Source organism: Salmo trutta, chromosome 37 (assembly GCF_901001165.1).
Source record: "Salmo trutta chromosome 37, fSalTru1.1, whole genome shotgun sequence".
In the NCBI taxonomy this organism is placed as follows: domain Eukaryota; kingdom Metazoa; phylum Chordata; class Actinopteri; order Salmoniformes; family Salmonidae; genus Salmo; species Salmo trutta.
The window spans coordinates 19,608,037-19,632,750 of NC_042993.1; the positions used below are offsets into that span (position 1 = coordinate 19,608,037).

At 41.0% G+C, this 24,714-nt stretch overlaps 1 protein-coding gene across 1 annotated transcript; it reads left to right on the forward strand.

Moving 5' to 3' along the window:
- The first annotated feature begins 2,860 nt into the window (after window positions 1–2,860).
- Window positions 2,861–16,775, forward strand: LOC115176591 (interleukin enhancer-binding factor 2 homolog). The gene is made up of 14 exons (XM_029736669.1): window positions 2,861–3,078; window positions 3,968–4,150; window positions 4,464–4,526; window positions 4,693–4,735; window positions 4,994–5,098; window positions 9,555–9,632; window positions 9,768–9,870; window positions 9,992–10,057; window positions 10,202–10,318; window positions 14,068–14,146; window positions 14,310–14,397; window positions 14,844–15,020; window positions 15,438–15,528; window positions 15,631–16,775. Exons 1-14 carry the CDS (start codon window positions 3,065–3,067, stop codon window positions 15,801–15,803), a joined length of 1,380 nt encoding a protein of 459 aa, XP_029592529.1. The 5' UTR covers window positions 2,861–3,064; the 3' UTR covers window positions 15,804–16,775.
- Window positions 16,776–24,714: the final 7,939 nt, after the last annotated feature.

Below are 24,714 nucleotides of genomic sequence, written 5' to 3' on the forward strand. Positions count from 1 at the left end.
TCCACTCAGATATTATATATGGAATAATCAGGATATATTGTATAAAAATACTTCTTTGTTTTTAGAATATTGGTTCAAAAATAATATCCTATTGGTGAGCCAACTTGTAAATGCAGAGGGTTTTTTACTCAGTTATAAGGAATTCTTATCACTTTACAAGATCCCTGTAACACCTAAAGATTTTGAAGTTGTTTTAGATGCCATTCCCTCAGGTGTTGCTTTATTATTCAGGAACGTGTCAAGACCTGACCCTCAGAACTACACTACCGGTCAAAAAGGTTTAGAACACATACTCATTCAAGGGTTTTTCTTTATTTTTTACTATTTTCTACATTGTATAATAATAGTGAAGACATCAAAACTATGAAATAACACATATGGAATCATGTAGTAACCAAAAAAGTGTAAAACAATTCAAAATATATTTTATATTTGAGATTCTTCAAAGTAGCCACCCTTTGCCTTGATGACAGCTTTGCACACTCTTGGCATTCTTTCAACCAGCTTCACCTTTAATGCTTTTCCAACAGTCTTGAAGGAGTTTCCACATATGCTGAGCACTTGTAGGCTGCTTTTCCTTCACTCTGCAGTCCGACTCATCCCAAACCATCTCAATTTGGTTGAGGTCAGGGGATTGTGGAGGCCAGGTCATCTGATGCAGCACTCCATCACTCTCCTTCTTGGTAAAATAGCCCTTACACAGCCTGGAGGTGGGTTGGGTCATTATCCTGTTGAAAACCAAATGACAGTCGCACTAAGCCCAAACCAGATGGTATGGCGTATCGCTGCAGAATGCTGTGGTAGCCATGCTGGTTAAGTATGCCTTGAATTGTAAATAAATTACAGACAGTGTCACCAGCACAGCACCCCCACACCATAACACCTCCTCCTCCATGCTTTACGGTGGGAAATACACATGCGGAGATCATCCGTTCACCCACACCGTGTCTCACAAAGACACAGCGGTTGGAACCAAAAATCTCAAATTTGGACTCCAGGCCAAAGGAAACATGTCCACCGGTCTAATGTCCATTGCTCGTGTTTCCTGGCCCAAGCAAGTCTCTTCTTATTATTGGTGTCCTTTAGTAGTGGTTTCTTTGCAGCAATTTGACCATGAAGGCCTGATTCACACTGTCTCCTCTGAACAGCTGATGTTGAGATGTGTCTGTTACTTGAACTCTGTGAAGCATTGACTTGGGCTGCAATTTCTGAGGCTGGTAACTCTAATGAACTTATCCTCTGCAGCAGAGGTAACTCTGGGTAATCCATTCCTGTGGCAGTCCTCATGAGAGCCAGTTTCGTCATAGCGCTTGATGGTTTTTGAGACTGCACTTGAAGAAACTTTCAAAGTTGTTGAAATGTTCCCTATTGACTGGCCTTCGTGTCTTAAAGTAATGATGGACTGTCGTTTCTCTTTGCTTATTTGAGCTGTTCTTGCCATAATGTTGACTTGGTCTTTTACAAAATAGGGCTATCTTCTGTATACCCCCCCCCCCCCCCCCCCCCCCCACACACACCTTGTCACAACACAACTGATTGGCTCAAACACATTAAGAAGGAAAGAAATTCCACACATGTAACTTTTAAGAAGGCACACCTGTTAATTGAAATTCATTCTAGATGACTACCTCATGAAGCTGGTTGAGAGAATGCCAAGAGTGTGCAAAGCTGCCATCAGGGCAAAGGGTGACTATTTGAAGAATCTCAAATATAAAATATATTTTGATTTGTTTGGTTACTTTTTTGGTTACTACATGATTCCATATATGTTATTTCATAGTTTTGATGTCTTCACTATTATTCTACAATGTAGAAAATAGTACAAATAAAGAAAAACCCTTGAATGAGTATGTGTTCTAAAACGTTTGACCGGTAGTGTACCTTTAACCCTGTTGACTCATCAGTAGGAAAGATTTGTTTCTCTTTTGGCCCATTCAACAACAGACCTTAAGTCATGCCTTATTGGAACGGTTTTATTGCTAATATCTGTTGGAAAAAAGTTTTGATGTTGCCACACACATATCTACTTGTTAACAAAATTAAGGAAGTTTCCTTTAACATTATTCATAAATATTATCCTGCCAACCACAATATGCAGAAGTTTAAGAAAAACATAAACTCAAATTGTACCTTTTGTAATGACCACCCAGAAACGGTGTTGCATCTTTTTTGGCATTGTATTCATGTAATGAACACATTTATTAAGATTTTACACTATTGTGGAGAGATGTACTGCTTGGATTCTTTACCTATGATAGAAATAAGTTGAAACAATTTTATGTAATTAATTTCATTATTCTTTTGGCCAAATTTCATATTCACAAATGCAAATTTACAAACAAAACACCACATTTTCTTACCTTACAAAAATAAATTGAACTATATTTTAAGACAATTAAATACTCTACTATCAAAAACGCTGTTAGAATTATAAGTGCATGTATGTCCCTTCAGGTCCTTGTGTAATGTGATATTGTACCCCCTAGCCCAATTGTCCTTTGTATGTTATTTATATATACTTATGTTCCCCCATGTACTTTCTGTATTGATTTGTTGAAAAAATAAGTGCTATCACTTGTGCTGTCATGACTTACCTGGAGCTCTATTGAGATTTGCCTTTTGTAATGTAAATCAGGCGTTAAGTGAGACGACAAGGAGACGGAAGTGCCACCATTCTCACGGTGGACCAGTCATTGCTGCATGCTAACGCTCTCACACTCTAGCCACGCCCACACATCGTTCGCTAACCCGTACAGTAGGTGGCGGCAATACACCTTATAGGATGTAGTCTGCCATAAAAATCCAAAGAAGAAGAAGCCGCTATCAACAGGAAAATGCTAATGAGAGATGGTGGAACTGGATGTTCTGTTTGAATCAGATGGCGCGTCGAGTGGAGATGAGAGGGATTGGAATCAGTGGCGAATACGAAAGGAAATAAGTGAAGTAAAGTGGTACTTGAAGTTGGTAAATCCAAGCCTAGTTCTGATATTGTTTTGGTGAGAGTGAGGGTTTTGAATTGATGGAGTTACCTGGGAGATTCATTTTAAGCCTATGAAAATCGTTTATGCGATGGAGAAGGTGAGCGTAACAAGAAGTGGATTTATTTTGGTTTTCTGTCTATCAGTAGAACAGACGGCGCATACTCTGTGCTTCAATAAGATATTGGATTTTAGTGTGTGGATCTTTGAAGCAGGGCGCCTATCAAGGGGGGTATGTCTGGGGTGGTGCTAGAAGTGAACGCAAAGGATATATGTGAAGAATTGGATCAAGTGGTTGGTGCTCACCATCTGACCCACGTGGTTGATAGAGTGAGGAAGCCCACTCAATCATTCTATTGTTTTTTTTTAAAGAAGAGTTTCTCCCTTCTCATGTGTATTTGTGAAATACCCTGTACAAACCTTCATGCCCAAACCCATGCAGTGTGATAAATGCCCATTTATTTGGCCAAGTGTGTATAGATGAGAGGAGTATCGTATGCCAGCAGAGCATACATGCTGCAATTATGGTGGTGAACATGGGCCTGAATTCCTGAAGTGCCAGCATGACTCCTCTACGGAGGTGGTGAGAAGAGTGGAAGAAAGGAGTGATGTTGAAGAAATAATGGTAGTAGGAGTGGAGACACCATTCATTGTCAACAGAGGGATCCTGACCTGTTGCATTTTAAGAAGGTGGACTCTATAGCGTTTATTGCATTGGTTATCAACTGCGCAGTGCAAACGAAGAGAAAATCTGAGAAAGTAGGCATTGTTGTGAGTGTGGCTGAATGTTTTTTGGGACTTATGGATTTGAGGAATTACAAGGAATCCTGTCGACCTCACATGCCCTTGAGGCTGTGTAGGGATGTTATTTGAACTGTGACTGAAGGAGTGGGAATGTTTTTTATTTAGTTACTGTGTTTTGTATGATGTCGGGGTCCCCCCCACACCTTTCCCGCAATATAATATTTTTGTTTCACTACTTCTAACAGTAGGTGGCGGCAATACACAGTAGGTTGTAGTCTGCCATTAAACCTCGAAGAAGAAGAAGAAGAAGAAGAAGAATCCACACCCACTAACAAGCCAACGCAGCCGGGTCGAACACTCTTAGCAGCAGAAGTGCACATTTTCCATATCGATTTCAAGGAAGTTTCCACAACGTCTCACATAATGAGGTAAAGTACATATAATTTACACGTATGTGATTTAGATAGCTTTCAATAATAAATCACCGTACGCATTTCACCACGCTAGTTAAAACTTCGCTCTAGGTGTTCTAGCTAGCTAACGCTAGCGCCGTAAGCGTAACGTTACCTCGTGTTGTGTACAGAGTTTAGGGAACTCGCTAGCTAGCTATTGTGCTAGAGCACGCCCCTTAATTGTTTATTAATAGATCACGTTTAACGTCGTTTAATGTTACATCATACATTACTTTGTGTCAAATACTTTGAATCAAGTTTATGAATGTGTTGTCACTTTATTTGCCAGAGGCGAGAGGGGTCGAGGCCGTGGTGGCCGTTTTGGGGTTCGCGGGGGAGGACCTGTACCAGGGTAAGCACCTTCTGAACACCACACTGAACATTGCAAAGTGCGCCCTTAATAATGTTTGAGGTAAATTATATTTCAACTCAAACCAACTGAGGAAATGCATTGAAATTCAAATGCATTTATTAAATTCATCTGTGAAATGGCCCTGTATGATCTCTTCCGTTTGTAGATTTCGCCCATTTGTCCCTCACATCCCCTTTGACCTCTATGTGGTGAGTGTTGTTGTTCAGTTTCAAAGACATGCCATGTGTTGATGTATTGAACACAAGTTGTGGTTAATATTTCCATCCTTGAGCTTCCACATTTCTTCTCATCACCCTGCTCCACAGCACACTTTAGATGCAGAGTTTCCTTCTAGAGATAATTTGACTGATGGGAAGATGTTGCTACTTACATAATACAACCTGATGACTGAGATTATATTTTTTACCATCATTGTGTTAATAAATATCTATTTTGCCTTGTCTCAGTGTGAAATAGCCTTCCCTCGCCTGAAGCCTGCCCCTGATGAGACAGCCTTCAGTGAGGCCCTACTGAAGAGGAACCAGGACCTTGGCCCCACCTCTGTTGAACAGGTCTGTGACTAAACACACACGTGCACACATTACCATTTACTATTTAAACATGTTCACATGCAGCAGACCGTACAACTGGAGTAATTCAAGTGAGGTGGCCTGACGAGACACTACAGCAGTAAGTGCCTTTTTTAGTTGTGTGTCTGTAATATAAGCTGGGAATAATATCCACTTATGTTGTTAATGGTCACTTTCCTGTCGAATTAGATGCACCGGCGCAGCATTGCATCAACCGATGGTAGCGTGCCAAGTCAATCGACTGGGCATCAATTGCTATATCATATGATGTGGTTAGCTGATATGTTAAATACTGTAACGGGAATTTCCATGTGAAGAAGAAAGGAAGCAGTCATTGATAAAATATCTGGCTTATTACAAGTTGCAAAGGGGAGACGCCTCCAGAACATGAGCAGAGAAAATGTCTAACAGGCCTTCTCTGAGAAGGCCATTACATATTAATCACACAGTACCAAATGTTCTGTAAACACAATCCCGAGAGGCTTGTAGGAAGTCACAACATCAGGGTTGTATATTCATTATGTCTTGCAGCGGAAGCCATTTACCTTTGAAGAAGCAAATGGAACGAAATGGGGAGGGACCTACTTGAATTTGTCAAATAGAAACTAGTTTTCTGTTTGGAGTAAACGGTTTCTGTTGCAAAACATTTTGCAACAGGATCGTCGTAATGAATACACCCCTGCTGCTACAGAATCCCACAGTAACCAGGTTTCCATCCAACCTTTTTATGCAAGTAAATTACATGACAGATAAAAAATGTCATTACAGGTCTGATGGAAACAGCAAATTTGCTAACTTTCCAAATGTCGACAAAACAAAATACGCTGGACAAGGTGGGATCTTTTTGTGTCGATAAAATTAAGTATGCGAGATGGTGGTGGAAATGCCTTTATCCGCAAATATTTATATAATAACCATCATATCAAAGTAAACTGGGAGTCACGCAATGATATTGTGCGGTCCTCTCACTACGACTTGGGAAAACATGCTTTATTTAGCAACAGATGAAATACGTTATGAACTTTACAGGGTGGTTAAATCAAATCAAACTTTATTTGCCACATGCGCCAAATACAACAAGTGTAGACTTTACCGTGAAATGCTTACTTACAAGCCCTTAACCAACAGTGCAGTTCAAGAAGAAGAAAATATTTACCAAGCAGGTAGAAGCTGTTGAGGAGCCTTTTGATCCTAGACTTAGCGTTCCGGTACCGCTTGCCGTGCGGTAGCAGAGAGAACAGTCTATAACTTGGGTGACTGGAGTCTCTGACAATTTTATGGGCTTTCCTCTGACTCCGCCTATTATACATGTCCTGGATGGCAGGAAGCTTGGCCCCAGTGGACCGTTCGCACTACCCTCTGTAGCACCTTACGGTCAGATGCCGAGCAGTTGCCATACCAGGCGGTGATGCAACTGGTCAGGATGCTCTCGATGGTGCAGTTGTAGAACCTTTTGAGGATCTGGGGGCCCATGCCAAATCTTTTCAGTCTCCCGAGGGAAAAGGTTTTGTCGTGCCCTCTTCACAACTGTTTTGGTATGTTTGGACCATGATAGTTTGTTGGTGCTGTGGACACCAAGGAACTTGAAACTCTCGACCCTCTCCACTACAACCCCATTGATGTTAATGGAGGCCTGTTAGGCCCTCCTTTTCCTGTAGTCCACGATCAGCTCCTTTGTCTTGTTCACGTTGAGGGAGAGGTTGTTGTCCTGGCACCACACTGCTAGTTCTCTGACCTCCTCCCTATAAGCCGTCTCATCGTCGTCGGGGATCAGGCATACCACTGTGTTGTCAGCCAACCTAATGATGGTGTTGCAGTTGTGGGTGAACAGGGAATACAGGAGGGGATGAAGTACACACTCCTGAGGAGCCCAGTGTTAACTTCTTATGGGCAGGTGGGATGGTAGCATCCCACCTGGCCAACATCCGGTGAAATTGCAGAGCGCGAAATACAGAAATACACAAAAGCATTCATAAAATATACAAGTGTTATACATCGGTTTAAAGATTAATTTCTTGTTAATCCAGCCGCTGTCAGATTTCAAGAAGGCTTTACGGCGAAAGCATACCATGCGGTTATCTGAGGACAGCGCCCCGTGTAAAAAAGCATACAAACATTTACCAGCCAAGTAGAAAAGTCACTAAAGTCAGAAATAGTGATAAAATTAATCACTTACCTTTGATCTTCATATGGTTGCACTCAAGACTCCCAGTTACATAGTAAATGTTCGATAAAGTCCCTTTTATGTCCCAAAAACTCAGTTTTGTTGGCGCGTTTTGTTCAGTAATGCAATGGCTCCAAGGCGGTCACAACAGGCAGACGAATACTAAAAGTACTGGTAAAGTTCGTCAAAACATGTCAAACGATGTTTATAATTAATCCTCAGGTTGTTTGTTGTCTTTATAATCAATAATATTTCAACCGGACAATGCAGTTTTCAATAAAGGAAAAATAACAAACGCTCACGGGAGCGCGTCCAAATCAGGTCTGCATACTTCCTGTCGTCTGACCGAAATGGCTTTTTACTCGTCGTTTTTCAAAATAAAAGCCTGAAATCATGTCTAAAGACTGTTGATATCTAGTGGAAGCCATAGGAACTGCAATCTGATTCCTAACCCATTGGATTCTCTATAGGCATTGAGTTGAAAAACAGCCTAATGAAAATAATTCCACCTCCTGGATGGATTTTTCTCAGGTTTTCGCCTGCCATATCGGTTCTGTTATACTCAGACATTATTTTAACAGTTTTGGAAACGTTAGTGTTTTCTATCCAAATCTACCAATTATATGCATATCCTAGCTTCTGGGCCTGAGTAACAGGCAGTTTACTTTGGGCACGCTTTTCATCCGGACGTGAAAAAACTGCCCCCTACCCAAGAGAGGTTAAGGATCAGCGCATACCAACTGGGGGCGGCCCGTCAGGAAGTCCAGTGCACCGTGATGAGCTTGATGTTCCTTTCCAATACATTTTGAGGGTGTTATTCTGATGACATGATCAATGTTTGCCTGCCATTTAACAAACAAAAATAATCTCTCTCATCATGTAGGTAGCCAACCTGCACTGTATCTGCGAGCTGTTGGCTAGAGTGCACGTGCCAAGACCAGAGATTTGCTATATAACACAACATTTCTTACCAAACCAACAGTCGAGTTGAGAACGTGATAGAAACCCAGTTAACTTGTATTTTTGTATTCAGTACATGGGAATTTAACAGCGAAAGTTATTTATGTGCTCTACGTCATCACGCACACTTATTTGATGGAAGTCAATTTGATGGAAACATCTCTGGTGAGACAATGGATTTAGATTTTATAACATTCACATGAAAATCTGTCGCCAATTGGATGGAAGCCTAGCTACTGTCAGTAAACTAAATCCACAACATTCAACACTTGGCAGACATTTGATCCAGGTCAAAAGTAAGATCATCAGTACATAGTTACATCAGATAATGATTAATGGGCACCAAACTGCTTCATTAAATATGGTACTTAAACATTCATGGTTAACTCCTTTTTCCCTTCCCCAAGGGAATGGTTCTGGCTGCATCTTCCCACAGATACAATCATGTTACTATCTACTGCAGCCCACACCCTCCACACACACAACACCCATTCTGCCAGTCACATTCTGTTAAAGGTCCCCAAAGCACACACATCCCTGGGTCGCTCGTCTTTTCAGTTCGCTGCAGCGAGCAACTGGAACGAGCTGCAACAAACACTCAAACTTGACAGTTTTATCTCAATTTCTTCATTCAAAGACTCAATCATGGACACTCTTACTGACAGTTGTGGCTGCTTTAGATGAATTATTTGTGGTCTCTACCTTCTTGCCCTTTGTGCTGTTGTCTGTGCCCAATAATGTTTGGCATGTTGTGTTGCTGCCATGCTATGATGTCTTGTCTCTCTTTATGTAGTGTTGTCTCTCTTGTCGTGATGTTTTTTGTATTATATTTTTATTAAATAAATTTTTAATCCCTGTCCCTGCAGGGAGGCCTTTTGGTAGGCCGTAATTGTAAATAAGAATTTGTTCTTAACTGACTTGCCTAGTTAATAGACATTTATTTACCTATCAATCCATATCCACAGTAACTCAAATACAGGAAGATAGTTACTATAATTTCCCATTACAAATACCTAATAGGTTGTAAGATCTGGCATGTCTGCAATATTCTCGGACAAGAACTGTTGTGGCAGGGATGTGGATTTCAAGTGCTCAACAAGTTGTGTGTGTTTATGGCAGTTTGATTTCAGACACTTGGTGGCAGCCTACTCCATAGTTTAGTGGCTCCCTATGTGTTTCTTCACTCCAGCTGTGTGCTTCATAGACCAGAGTTTCTTAAACCATTTTGAACCAGTGTCCAGGATGACTCCAATTAAACTAGCACGTTAGAACTGCCGCCAGACTGTAGTTTTACCTTTTCTCTCTCTCTTCTAGTCATCCATCTTGTCACTGGTCACCAAAATCACCAACGTCATTGACAACTTCATTGTTTCAGCTGGGGCTGATGAAGTGGTACGTACTACAGTGTCAGATTTGATCTCACCAGAGAAATACAGTTTGGTGAATCCTCAAATGCAGGAATGAGGGAGTTTCAAACCAGTTAGTTGAGTTGAATGTGACATTGTTTTCATCCTTTTCTAACTCTAGGAAATCGAGGAAATGAGACAGGTAGGCTCCTACAAGAAAGGCACCATGACAACAGGACACAATGTTGCAGACCTTGCTGTCATTCTGAAGATATTGCCTTCTGGTAAGTTTGCACATAAATGCATTTCTAATGTCAATATTACGTGATGATCACTACTCAGAGGAAATGCGTTAGTGGATGGAACACGGTCAAAACTGACCACCAATATGACTGTTTCTCCCAGTGGAGACAGTGACCGCTCTGGGAACCAAGGTGGTGGAGACCCTACGCACACAGGACCCTTCGGAAGGTAATGCACATCACTTTTCTTTACGTTATCATTGGTTTTAGAACCTAATCAAGTATCTGGTGCAATTATGTGCGATTTTAGGTCTGGGTTTCTGAGATGATTACATTGGTAATCTACAGTATGTGTTTGAATATATTTCCCCAGTACTCTCCATGCTGCCCAACGAGACGGGCTTTGAGATCAGTTCGGCTGACGCCACCGTGAAGATCCTCATTGCCACCGTGCCCCAAAACATGCGCAAGCTGGAGCCTGATGTGCACAGTACGTATAGCAAGGATTAACAGTAGAGGTCGACCGATTGTTTTTGTTGTTGTTTTTTTTACGCCGATACCGATTATTGTTGGGCCAAAAAAAGATGATACTGATTAATCGGGCAATTTATTTTAAATTTATTATTATTATTATTATTATTATTATATTTTTTTGTAATAATGACAATTACAACAATACTGAGTGAACACTTATTTTAACTTAATATAATACATCAATAAAATCCATTTAGCCTCAAATAAATAATGAAACGTGTTCAATTTGGTTTAAATAATTAAAAAACAAAGTGTTGGAGAAGAAAGTAAAAGTGCAATATGTGCCATGTAAAAAAGCTAACGTTTAAGTTCCTTGCTCAGAACATGAGAACGTATGAAAGCTGGTGGTTCCTTTTAACATGAGTCTTCAATATTCCCAGGTAAGAAGTTTTAGGTTGTAGTTATTATAGGAATTATAGGACTATTTCTCTCTACGATTTGTATTTCATATACCTATTGACTATTGGATGTTCTTATAGGCACTTTAGTATTGCCAGTGTAACAGTATAGCTTCCGTCCCTCTCCTCACTCGAACCAGGAACACATTGACAACAGCCACCCTCGAAGCAGCATTACCCATGCAGAGCAAGGGGAACAACTACTCCAAGTCTCAGAGCGAGTGACGTTTGAAACGCTATTAGCGCTCACCCGCTAACTAGCTAGCCATTTCACATCGGTTACACCAGCCTAATCTTGGGAGTTGATAGGCTTGAAGTCATAAACAGCTCAATGCATGAAGCACAGCGAAGAGCTGCTGGCAAAACGCACGAAAGTGCTGTTTGAATGAATGCTTACGAGCCTGCTGCTTCCTACCACCTCTCAGTCAGACTGCTCTATCAAATAATAGACTTAATTATAACATAATAACACACAGAAATACGAGCCTTTGGTCATTAACCTCTTGAGACTCTCATCCCGTTAGCGGGATAATTTTCCAGCGAAAAACTCTTAGCAACATTAGCATAACGAAATTCAAATTTTTTTTTTCAAATATAGGACTGTCTCATATCGTTTTATAGATACACCTCTCTTGAATCGACCCTCGTTGTCCGATTTCAAAAAGGTTTTACAGGAAAAGCACAATATTAGATTATGTTAGAGGAGTACATGGTAAAAGTAGCAGCATATGAATTTTACGACCAAGCACATGCATCACATATAACCAAAAAACAGCTAAATGCAGCACTAACCTTTTACAAACTTCATCAGATGACACACCTAGGACATCATGTTACACACAGCATGCAATCTTTTGTTCAATAAAGGTCATATTTCTATATAAAAACAGCATTTTACATCGGCACCTGACGTTGACTATTTTCCCATAAAATGCGTCCCGGGAAACAGTGCTACAATTTTATAAATTACTATTCGAAAACATTTTTTTTTTTTATATTGTCAATCTAAGATTTATAGATGAATATCTCTTGAAAACACCCGTCATAACAGATTTTAAATTAACTTTACAGGGTAATCACACTTTGAGATAAAAGGGGATGCGATACTCAGAAAATGAGCTAGAAAGCCTAGCTCGTCGCCATCTTGGAACAATCGCACATCACATCTGATCTTGTATAATATTGCCAATAATCCCTCACCTTTAGTTGTCTTCATCAGAAAGCACTTCCAGGAATCCCAGGTCCACGACAAATGTATTTTCGGTCGAAAAAGTCCATCCTTTATGTTCCATTAGCTTGCTGTTGTTAGCGCGTCCTAATGCTGTAACCAAATGTTGATCCGTGCGCGGCACTTGGCTAACGAAAAATGACTATTTTCCCTCCGTTAGGTTCGTTCAAACATGTCAAACGTTGTATAACATTAATCTTCAGGGCCTGTTTCAACAAGAGAGCCAATAAGATTCGAGTGGGACGATTTCATTGTGTTTCAAAACGTTTCCAAAGGTGGGGGCAGACACGGCCGCCGACGTCACAATGCTGATGGCCCTCCTACTGTGACCAATTGCCACATCGTCTCCTACACTGAGTTTCGACTGTAGAAGCCTCAAAACACTTTGTAAAGACTGGGGACATCTAGTGGATGCACTGGAAAGTGCTCAATTATCATTTTTTCACGTTGTGAATTACAGGGAAGGCTGTGAAGTCGAGTCCACAATTCAGAATCCCACTTCCTGGTTCAATCGGTCTCGGGGTTTTGACTGCCATACGAGTTCTGTTATACTCACAGACACCATTCAAACAGTTTTAGAAATTTTAGGGTGTTTTCTATCCATATAAAATAAGTATATGCATGTCCTAGCTTCTGAGTTTGATTAGTAGGCCGTTGAAAATGGGAACAAATTTTTTCCAAAATGCGCTGTGGCGCCCCCAGTGGTAGGATATACGCAAGAGGTTAATATGGTCGAATCCGGAAACTATCATCTCAAACAAAACGTTTTTCCTTTCAGTGAAATACGGACCCCTTCTGTATTTTATCTAACGGGTGGCATCCCTAAATCTTCCTGTTACATTGCACAACCTTCAATGTTATGTCATAATTATGTAAAACTCTGGCAAATTAGTTCGCAACGAGCCAGGTGGCCCAAACTGTTGCATATACCCTGACTCTGCGTGCAATGAACGCAAAATGACACAATTTCACCTGGTTAATATTGCCTGCAAACCTGGATTTCTTTTAGCTAAATATGCAGGTTTAAAAATATATATACTTCTGTGTATTGATTTTAAGAAAGGCATTGATGTTTATGGTTAGGTAGAGTCGGTCAACGATTGTGCTTTTTTCGCAAATGCGCTTTTGTTAAATCATCCCCTGTTTGGCGAAGTCGGCTGTCTTTGTTAGGAAGAAATAGTCTTCACGGTTCGCAACGAGCCAGGCGGCCCAAACTGCTGCATATAGCCTGACTCTGTTGCAGGAGAAGTGACACATTTTCCCTAGTTAAAAGAAACTCATGTTAGCAAGCAATATTAACTAAATATGCCGGTTTAAAAATATATACTTGTGTATTGATTTTAAGAAAGGCATTGATGTTTATGGTTGGAGCAACGTGTACCAAAGTGACTATATGCAACGCAAGACAGGCTAGATAAACTAGTAATATCATCAACCATGTGTAGTTAATTGGTGATTATGATTGATTGTTTTTTATAAGATAAGTTTAATGCTAGCTAGCAGCTTACCTTGGCTTCTTACTGCATTCGCGTAACAGGCAGGCTCCTCGTGGAGTGCAATGTAAAGCAGGTGGTTAGAGCGTTGGACTAGTTAACCGTAAGGTTGCAAGATTGAATCCCCGAGCTGACAAGGTAAAAATCTGTCGTTCTGCCCTTGAACAAGGCAGTTAACCCACCGTTCCTAGGCCGTCATTGAAAATAAGAATGTGTTCTTTACTGACTTGCCTAGTTAAATAAAGGTGTAGTTATTAAAAAAATCGGCCAAATCGGCGTCCAAAAATAGCTATTTCAGATTTGTTATGAGAACTTGAAATCGGGCCCAATTAATTGGCCATTCCAATTTAATCGGTTGACCTCTAACAGCTGCACTCTTACAATGGATGGGGGGATGAAAAGTGGATGGAGGCAACCAGAGATATGGTGGTTTAGCTGTTAACCTTTCAACCCTACTGTGTATCCCCTGATCAAAGAAGCCAGTCGCTGAAATATTGCTGTTATAGCTGACATGAGGGATTAAAACATCAATGTCATCAGGTTTAGCCAGATATATTGAGTGATTCTGTCTCTCCCTTCTCCACAGTCGATATGAAGCTCCTGCAGAACTCCCTGGCTGCCGTTCGCCACGCTCGCTGGTTTGAAGAAAATGCCTCCCACTCAACGTGAGCTGCCACTGCGAACACACACCCACAGTTGGCTTCATCAGTACTTTCTTTTTTTTAACAGTCAATTTTGGAATGAATAGAGAATGTAAATATTGTTGATGATAAATATACCTATCCAAACATGTCAATTTGTGTGTGTGGTCTGGTTCTGGCCTATCAGGGTGAAGGTCCTGGTCCGTTTGCTGAAGGACCTGAGGACCCGCTTCCCAGGGTTTGAACCCCTTACCCCCTGGATGTTGGACTTACTGGTGAGCACAACTGTCTGCATACGCTCAATTTATCGATTTATGTTGTATTTCTGTCCTGACCCTATTTAAGCAAACTGGTTGTCTTCGTTGGAAAGTTTGTTGAACCTGAAGAGGTGTAAAAATCACTCCCGTATGTTCGTGTCTAATGAGACCAGTTTGGGCCTAATTTGGATTTCCTGAACCTCGTGTAGTCGGCCTGCTCCTGACAAGCTTTATTTGGAGCAGAGGTTTTAGGCTCCTCAGCAGTTGGAGACGCACTCAAGGGTCTCTAGGTGTCATTTATTACCCATGCGAACTGCACTTTACGAGGCCGAAGAAATGGCCGGCCCTGCTATTTTAGCGTTGAAACAAAAGTCAATATGTGTACTGGCACAAGATGCTGCCTGCCTAGTCTGTTTTTCCGTGGTGAAGATTTTCAGTTTCTCTCTCTCTCTCTCTCTGTCCAGGGTCACTCTGCAGTCATGAACAACCCCAGCAGACAGCCGCTTGCCCTCAATGTGGCCTTCAGGCGGAGCTTGCAGATGCTGTCATCAGGGCTTTTCTTGCCTGGTTCAGCTGGGATCGCAGACCCCTGTGAGAATGGACACTACCGTGTATTCACTGTCATGAACCTGGAGCAACAGGTACTTGCCTGCTGGCCTCTCTCCATTACATTTTTGGTCATTTAGCAGATGTTCTTATCCAGAGCGAAATACTGGAACAACTAGGGTTAAATGCCTTACTCAAGGGCACATCGACAGATTTTTCACCTAGTCGGCTCGGGGATTCAAACCAGCAACCTTTCGGTTACTGGTTCAGCACTCTTAAGCGCTTGGCTACCTGCCGGCCCGTCTCTTATCTTATCTTGTAAGAGTGTAAACCTGAACTTTCTGAATGTAGTCTTGAATTATTCTATTTGAATTCAATTTATTTTGCTTGTCTAAACTGTTGTCTGCAGGACAGTCATGGCCTTATTTATAATACTAGGGTATCAAACAATACATTTTGAGTGTGTTCTCCACATTATACCAAGATGCTGACATAATATTTGCTCTGTCCAGGACATGGTGTGCCTCACTGCTCAGACCCTGGTGAGGTTGCTGTCTCATGGCGGCTACAGGAAGATTCTGGGTCTGGATGGAGACGCTAGCCGTAAGTCAACTCACCTGAACTTGAGGCATTTATAGCACTTTTATATTAGTGATTGAACTTTCTCTTCCACATGCATTTACCCGTTCTGTCATCTCTGGTCAGATCTGGTGGTGGAGACATCCATGTGGGATGGAGTGACAGTGAAGCCTTCTGAGAAGGCATATGAGAAGATGCCGGAGGTGGAATTGGAGGTGGATGATGATGATGACGACGATGATGATGATGCAGAAATGGAGAGCATGGACGCTAAAGAGGTCATGGACACTAAAGAGTGATTGTGGTGAAGGACTTTTTTCAGTTTGTCATTCAACTGTTTTGAATGGTCCCCTTCTGAGGAGGGATGGGGATTTGTTTTTTATTTTTGTACTGTCTCCTACCCGCGCCCAGTTTAATAAGGGCTTGTTTTGTTTCAAGACAAACCTGATACTAGGGACACAAGGTGTGGCTTCCAATGTTTTTTATGTTTCAGTTCATATCAAGTCTAAACAGAAATTGAACTATTTTCTCTTGGCTTATTGTATGGCAAAGATTTTGATTAAAAAAAAATATATATATTGAAAATTCTGATGTTCTATGGTCCACTCCCAATGAGCTGGCTGTCAAAAATGGATAGATCATGTCAGTTTGGTGTCTGAAGATACTGAGCAGCCAGTGAAGACAAGTCTCTGTTTATAATGTCATCTGGACTATTACATACAGCGGTGGTGTTGTCAGTAATAACTGGGCTTTAATCAATGAACCCAATTACGGAGTCCCTTGACGGCAGAACTGCAAAAAGTCATAATCGTTAGAGGAGCTGTGAAGGGAGGGTGAGGCTGCTAGCGCTCAGCAATTAAAACCCAAGGCTGGCTTATTGAGGCTTTCTTTGGCTAGACGGAGATCTTGATTGAGCCATGGCTGATAGGATATCATCTATTTTGTTTGATATAAGTGCACAAAATACTATGCTATTGGCCCTTAAACTCAAGGATTTATTCTGCCCCACACAGTGAACAGAGCTTTTTCAACTTTTTCTTGAATAATAAAGCTGAATAAACATGCTGTAGTTATTGTTGATTCTCCAGCTGACTCACCACATCCCCCTTCAAACACCACATCCCCCTTCAAATGGAATGTTGCAACTGTAGTATTGGAGTACTTGTCCTCAGATGGCAGAGGTTTAAACTTTTGCATCCTTCTGAGTGTTCCAACCATTCTGAGAAAAAACTGCTGTGTCAAAATAAAAGTACTTGCTGGTGTTTTCAAAAGTTATTTTATTCTCGTCAGTGGTACCAATTGTTAATAATTGGCTCTTGGACCTTGATAATGGTTAGCTTTTCATTGGGTTGTTGATTTGCAGTATCTGGCTACCTGTATACGGGTTGAAAATGGCAGATTTGGACAGGTATAGTGTCTAAATTGGACTGCTGTACAGTAACATGCTATACATGAGATCAGAGCTCTGGCTCTGCGCTTCACAGCTCCGTATGGGTTTTGACACAAGCCGTTCTGAACTTGCACCTCGTAGGACAAAGAAGGAGCCGCATCCCTCCCCCTAATTGGGCATCTTTAGAAAAAAATGTTTTGCTGTAAATTACGAGGACTCTGTTATTAATACAACTTTGATGTCATACAAGCAAGGCAAACACCCGTGAGTTCAAATGGGCACTTAACATTACCATATGAAACTTGTAATATAGTGTCAACGTTTATAATCACTGTTTGATGTACAGTTACTAGATGTTATGGCGTTATACCCTGGGTTGTACCGAACAGAATGAGACCATGTTTGTTGTATTGTGAAGATTTGTTGTCTACCACACATCTGCATGCACTCATGACTCCATTCTATGCTCAACAATTACAACCTGCTTTGAATTGTCTTGAGAAAGCCTAGCACTGTAAGATCATATTTTATCATTTTGCTAGTCATGTTGGCGATAGAACAAGCTTTCAGATTATGCCCTCCTAACCCAGATTGTGCTTTATAATGGGCCGTTTTTTGATTGTGTAAACAACAGTAATTGTGTAAAGGAGGGGATGCAGGGCTGTGTTCCAAACCAAACAAGTGTTCTTGCTCAACGGCAGAGCTAGGAGACTCAAAAAAACACCTTATAGTTGAAGACTTGTCTTTTAGTGTATTGAAATGACTTAGGAACTGTGCACACTGGAGAGGTGTGTGGCCAGTTGGAGACACCAGTTAGTCCTCTCACTCAAACCCGCATTTGTCTTATGTTGCACCTACCCCAGATTTTCTACGAATTTTCGTATGTTACTGAATGTATCCAGTGTATTTTCAGATTACATTACCAACAAATGTGGCAAAGTACAGTAAATGTAAAATGCACATAAAATCAACAGTAATGTTTGGATTGTCTTGTCAGGTGAACTGTTGTCCTTTAGTCTATTCATTTCCACATAATCTCAACTGTTCCCTTTTAATAGCTACCATGGGTATGCATATGATTTCCATATTTCTGTAAGAAACATTTCAATTTATCCCTGTCCATATAGGCCAATTTCCACACATGTAATTAAGCAATGTATGTCTCTGGAATTCAATGACTGGGGACATCAATGTTATTTAAATAATCTGCATAATAGAATTTGGCCTTCAGCAGAGGCTATCCTGTTGCTGTTCTGTAGCAGAGCCACTGATAAAAATAGAAAAAAGTAAAATCACTGGAGGCAAAACAATTATAATTCATAGCCTCTAAACCCATTTGACATGTTGGAGCTGGTATTTGACGAGATGTGTGTGTGTGTGTATAGGCCTGTGACTGTCATGGATTTTGGATGACGGTTATTGATCAGCCAAATGATAATCGTGAATAGCAAAAAATATACAGTTGAAGTCGGAAGTTTACATACACTTAGGTTGGAGTCATTAAAACTCATTTTTCAACCACTACAACGATTTCTTGTTAACAAACCATGTTTTTGGCAAGTCGTTTAGGACATCTACTTTGTGCCATGACACAAGTAATCTTTCCAACAATTGTTTAGACAGATTATTTCACATATAATTTACTGTATCACAATTCCAATGTGTCAGAAGTTTACATACACTAAGTTGACTCTGCCTTTTAACAGCTTGGAAAATTCCAGAAAATTATGTAATGGACTTAGAAGCTTCCGATAGGCTAATTGACATCATTTGAGTCCATTGGAGGTGTACCTGTGGATGTATTTCAAGGCCTACCTTCAAACTCAGTGCCTCTTTGCTTGACATCATGGGAAAATCAAAAGAAATCAGCCAAGACCTCAGAAAAGAAATTGACCTCCCACAAGTCTGGTTCATCTTTGGGAGCAATTTTCAAATGCCTGAATGTACCACATCCCATCTGTACAAACAATCGTATGCAAGTATAAACACCATGGGAGCCCGCAGCCGTCATACCGCTAAGGAAGGTGACGTGTTCTGTCTCCTAGAGATGAACGTACTTTGGTGCGAAAGTGCAAATCAATCCCAGAACAACAGCAAAGGACCTTGTGAAGATGCTGGAGGAAACAGGTACAAAAGTATCTTTATCCACAGTATAACGAGTCCTATATCGACGTAACCTGAAAGGCTGCTCAGCAAAAAAGCCAGACTACGGTTTTCAACTGCACATGGGGACAAAGATTATACTTTTTGGAGAAATGTCCTCAGGACTGATGAAACTAAAATAGAACTGTTTGGCCGTAATGACCATCGTTATGTTTGGAGGAAAAAGGAGGAAGGTTGCATGCCGAAGAACACCATCCCAACCGTGAAGCACGGGGGTGGCAGCATCGTGTGGGGGTGCTTTGCTGCAGGAGGGACTGGTGCACTTCACAAAATAGATGGCATCATGAGGCGGGAAAATTATGTGGATATATGCTGCTGCTGCTCCAGTTTCAACTGTTCTGGCTGCGGCTATGGAACCCTGACCTGTTCACCGGACATGCTTCCTGTCCCAGACCTGCTGTTTTCAACTCTCAAGAGACAGCAGGAGCGGTAGAGATACTCTGAATGATCAGCTATGAAAAGCCAACTGACATTTACTCCTGAGGTGCTGACCTGTTGCACCCTCGACAACCACTGTGACTATTATTATTTGACCCTGCTGGTCATCTATGAACATTTTAACATCTTGGCTATGTTCTTTTATAATCTCCACCCGGCACAGCCAGAAGAGGACTGGCCACCCCTCATAGCCTGGTTACCCTCTAGGTTTCTTCCTAGGTTCTGGCCTTTCTAGGGAGTTTTTCCTAGACACCGTGCTTCTACACCTGCATTGCTTGCTGTTTGGGGTTTTAGGCTGGGTTTCTGTACAGCACTTTGAGATATCAGCTGATGTAAGAAGGGCTTTATAAATACATTTGATTTGATATATTGAAGCAACATCTCAAGACATCAGTCAGGAAATGGGTCTTCCAAATGGACAATGACCCCAAGCATACTTCCAAAGTTGTGGCAAAATGGCTTAAGGACAACAATGTCAAGGTATTGGAGTGGCCATCACAAAGCCCTGACCTCAATCCTATAGAAAATGTGTGGGCAGAACTGAAAAATCGCGTGTGAGCAAGGAGGCCTACAAACCTGACTCAGTTACACCAGCTCTGTCAGGAGGAATGGGCCAAAATTCACTCAACTTATTGTAGAAGCTTGTGGAAGGCTACCCGAAACGTTTGACCCAAGTTAAACAATTTAAAGGCAATGCTACCAAATACTAATTGAGTGTATGTAAACTTCTGACCCACTGGGAATGTGATGAAAGAAATAAAAGCTGAAATAAATCATTCTCTCTACTATTATTCGGACATTTCACATTCTTAAAATAAAGTGGTGATCCTAACTGACCTAAGACAGGGAATTTTTATTCGGATTAAATGTCAGGAATTGTGTAAAACTGAGTTTAAATGTATTTGGCTAAGGTGTATGTAAACTTTCGACTTCAACTGTGTATTTAATAAGCACATTCTCTCCACTGCTCCTGACTGACTGCATGTGCTGTGCTGCTGCAGGGAGGGGGTGTTACCTCGGCAACCAAAGACTTGTTTGCTACAACACCTTGTTTGTTTCAGCAAGGCGCAACAATGTTTCATGTTGCAAAGGGTCCATGTTACTGTGGAAACTGACAACCCGGCCTCCCAGTCTTCAGGGAGGCCGGGCATTCATGCGGTTGTCAGTTATTTTATTTTTATGACGGTCTTCATCCATAATTGTTGGTTACGAGATGATACGATAATTGTGTCAGCCTGTAAATAATAAAAGATCTGATGCTTTTCAACAAAAAAACAACCTGACATCTCATCCCAAGCTTTTGAAAATGGCTGTCTGCTATCATCATGGAGTCGCGACTGTCCTCTAGTACATACTAGCCTACATCCCCGTTTCCACCAGGTTAGGTCTCAAATATTCTGTAATGGAATTAAAAAAGGAATGCTTTGGTTCAAGTAAATTTTTTCGCAAAGTTGATTATACTACTATTTTATTTTGTAGTGCGTGCTGACTTTGTGACATTAGTCATTTATTTTTTTATTTCAAAAAGTAGGATTTCTTTCCAATCTAATAAAATAGTTACTGATGGTCGTGTTATTGATTTATAGTGTCAAATATTTATTCTCATAGCAATAAAAAAAATTATGCAGCACAGAAAGATGAGAGAATGTCAAATTCACTCAACAGCAAGCATTAATATGTTGACGTTTAGGGACACTGATGAGCATCTTGCCCTGAGCTGATGGGGAGGGTATAGAATGTGCATTTTGCACACAATCTGCTGACTCAGATTGAGTAAACTGAGTTGTTCTTTCACTCAGGAACTCTCTTCTTCCCTCCCAGTCAGCATCTCATGGGAACAACAGTGAGACATAACAGAAACCTAATTTGCAGCAGGGTATACTGCTGTCCCAATGCCATGTTCATTTTGCCAACCAAGTGATCTGTTCATGCTGCACAAAATGCACCTTATATGAGCTTCTTTTGTGTTGATCTTCTGGAAAACAGCCACCCATAACTATTGTAACATATAAATCTAATTAACGACATATATACTATATATATCTTGGCTGTACTGGAGGGTACTCCTATTTATCCTAAAATAGCCCAATACTGGAAACAACAGTACATTAATAAATGCCAAAGCCGCACTTAGTTTTGCTTAGCATGGAGCCCTGAGGAGTGGTGCAGTAATCTGTACTTGAGAGGGGTGCAGGGCTAGAGGTCACCAGAGAGGAAGCTGACATGACAGACTCCCACACTTTGTTAACCCACTAATGGACCTCCCTCCCCACCACTAACCCCTCCCTTGCATGGACTGTTTTAGCAAAACTGAGGAAGGAAATATAATGCAGGAACAGGTAGATAAAAATTGTGATAAAAATCAACAATATTAACCATAGATGAAAATGAAATAGTATGTATACATAGCTAGGTTTCCATCCAATTGGTGACAGATTTTCATGCAAATATTCCAAACTCTGCATAAAGAAAATATGCACATTTTCCCACCAGTGGTGTTTCCAACAAATTGAATTGTTGCGGATAAAAATCAGTACGTGATGACATAGTGCACACAAAATGTACTTTTTCACTAACGTTTTCATGTACCGAATAAAAATGTAAAGTTCAATGTCTTTCCATTGCATTTTCAATTCTACTGATAGTTTTGTCACAAAAATTGTTGCGTTAAATAGCAAATTTGTCTTCTCTGGTCTTGGCATGTGCACTCTAGCCAACAGCTTGCAGATACAGTGTGAGTAGGCTAGTCTATATAATGAGATTATTATGGATAAGAGCAAGAATAGTTTTATTTGTCAAATGGCAGTCAAGCATCGTTCATCATGTCAAGACCCTCGATATTTGTTGGAAAGGAGCATCAAGCTCATCATTGTCCACTTTCGCCACCCTGTGAAGTTCATCAGAATGGATTTAATCTTTAGCTTAATAAATGGCATAGTTTCCCGAGTCATAGACCAACCGCCATATCATTGAGTGACTCTAAGTTTGCTTCGATATCATGGTTATTATTCAATATTTGCGCATAAAGGAGTTTCCACCGTCATTTCTCGCATACTTCATTTTACAGACACAAGAAGATCCCACCATGTCGAACGAGCAAATTATGTCGGCATTTGTAAAAAAAAAAAATTGTTCAATATGACTTTACTCGCATAAAAATTGTGGATGGAAACGTGCTAACATAGACAGAGGAAATAACATCCAATGCTATGGTGGCACAGTGCCAGAGCTCTCCATGATTTCCCTAGTCTGTAGTGGAACAAGACAAGGTTTTCTTGTTACCCGTTGGCTTTGATGTAAAGGTCATGGTTAAATATGAAATGTTCAGTGATCAAGCAAGTGAAAAGGATATATAGAAGCATCTGCTAGTCTGTGCGACCACAAAATACAGTGCCTTCAGAAACTATTCACACCCTTTGACTTTTTCCACATTTTGCGTTACAGCCTGAAATTAAAATTGATTAAATAGAGATTGTTTGTCACTGGCCTACACACAATAACCCATAATGTCAAAGTGGAATTATACTGAACAAAAATATAAATGCAATATGCAACATACATAGGCCCACCCACTTGGGAGCTAGGCCCAGCCAATCAGAAGGAGTTTTTCCCCACAAAAGGGCTTTATTACAGACAGAAATACTCCTCAGTTTCATCAGCTGTCCGGGTGGCTGGTCTCAGACGATCCCGCTGGTGAAGAAGCTGCATTTGAAGGTCCTGGGCTGGCGTGGTTACACGTGGTTTTGAGGCTGGTTGGACATACTGCCAAGTTCTCTAAAACAACGATGGTAGAGAAATTAACATTAAATTCGTGCAGTCAGCATGCCAAAACTTGAGACATCTGTGGCATTGTATTGACTGACAAAACTGCACATTTTAGTGGCCTTTTATTGTCCCCAGCACAAGGTGCACCTATGGGCAGCAGGTAGCCTAGTGGCTAGAGCGTTGGGCCAGCAATCGAAAGGTTGCTGGATCGAATCCCTGAGCTGACAAGGTAAAAGAATTGTCGTCCTGCCGCTGAGCAAGATAAACGTACTTTAGTGTGAAAAGTGCAAATCAATCCCAGAACAACAGCAAAGGACATTGTGAAGATGCTGGAGGAAATAGGTACAAAAGTATCTATATCCACAGTAAAACAAGTCCTATATCCACATAACTTGAACGGCCGCTCAGCAAGGAAAAAGCCACTGCTCCAAAACCGCCATAAAAAAGCAAGACTACGGTTTGCAACTGCACATGGGGACAAATCGTAAATGTCCTCTGGTCTGATGAAACAAAAATATAACTGTTTGGCCATTGTTATGTTTGGAGGAAAAAGGGGGAAGCTTGCAAGCCGAATAACACCATCCCAACCGTGAAGCACGGGGGTGGCAGCATCATGCTGTGGGGGTGCTTTGCTGCAGAAGGGACTGGTGCACTTCACAAAATAAATGGCATCATGAGAAAGGAAAATTATGTGGATATATTGAAGCAACATCTCAAGACATCAGTCAGGAAGTTAAAGCTTGGTCGCAAATGGGTCTTCCAAATGGACAATGACAATGACCCTTATGGAAGGCTACCCGAAACGTTTGACCCAAGCTAAACAATGTAAAGGCAATGTTACCAAATACTAATTGAGTCTATGTAAACTTCTGACCCACTGGGAATGTGATGAAAGAAATAAAAGCTGAAATAAATCATTCTCTCTACTATTATTCTGACATTTCAGATTCTTAAAATAAAGTGATGATCCTAACTGACCTAAGACAGGGAATTTTTACTAGGATTAAATATCAGGAATTGTGAAAAACTGAGTTTAAATGTATTTGGCTAAGGTGTATGTAAACTTCCGACTTCAACTGTATAGATACAGGGAAATATAGAAAGAGGAGAGAAGTGTGTGTTAATAGGTTACAACTGTTGCATCCTGTTAAGTTGTACTTTCTCTGCATTTGACATGTGTTCTGTCTCTGCCTGTCTATAAGTGAGCGGGGCAGAGGCGAGGGAAATCGACATGGCATAGCACTGGTTTCATCTTGGTGTGGTATCCTGGGGGTTGGTGATAGAGGGGAGGTACGTGCCGCGACGTTGGCTCCCTCTGCTGGGAGTACAAGAACTGGGCTCCCTGACATGCATGACTCCAAGTAGAGGGAATTAGGGGAAAGTGCCAACCAGCTGTGGAGGCCACATAAAATTAGCACTATGGCACACCGTGGGGAGAACAGAGAAACTGACAC

Coding starts and splice junctions, on each gene's coding strand:
- LOC115176591 (XM_029736669.1), top strand. Junction 4,151..4,463: donor ACAACGTCTCACATAATGAG/GTAAAGTACATA, acceptor TTTATTTGCCAG/AGGCGAGAGGGGTCGAGGCC. Junction 14,398..14,843: donor CCTGGATGTTGGACTTACTG/GTGAGCACAACT, acceptor CTCTCTGTCCAG/GGTCACTCTGCAGTCATGAA.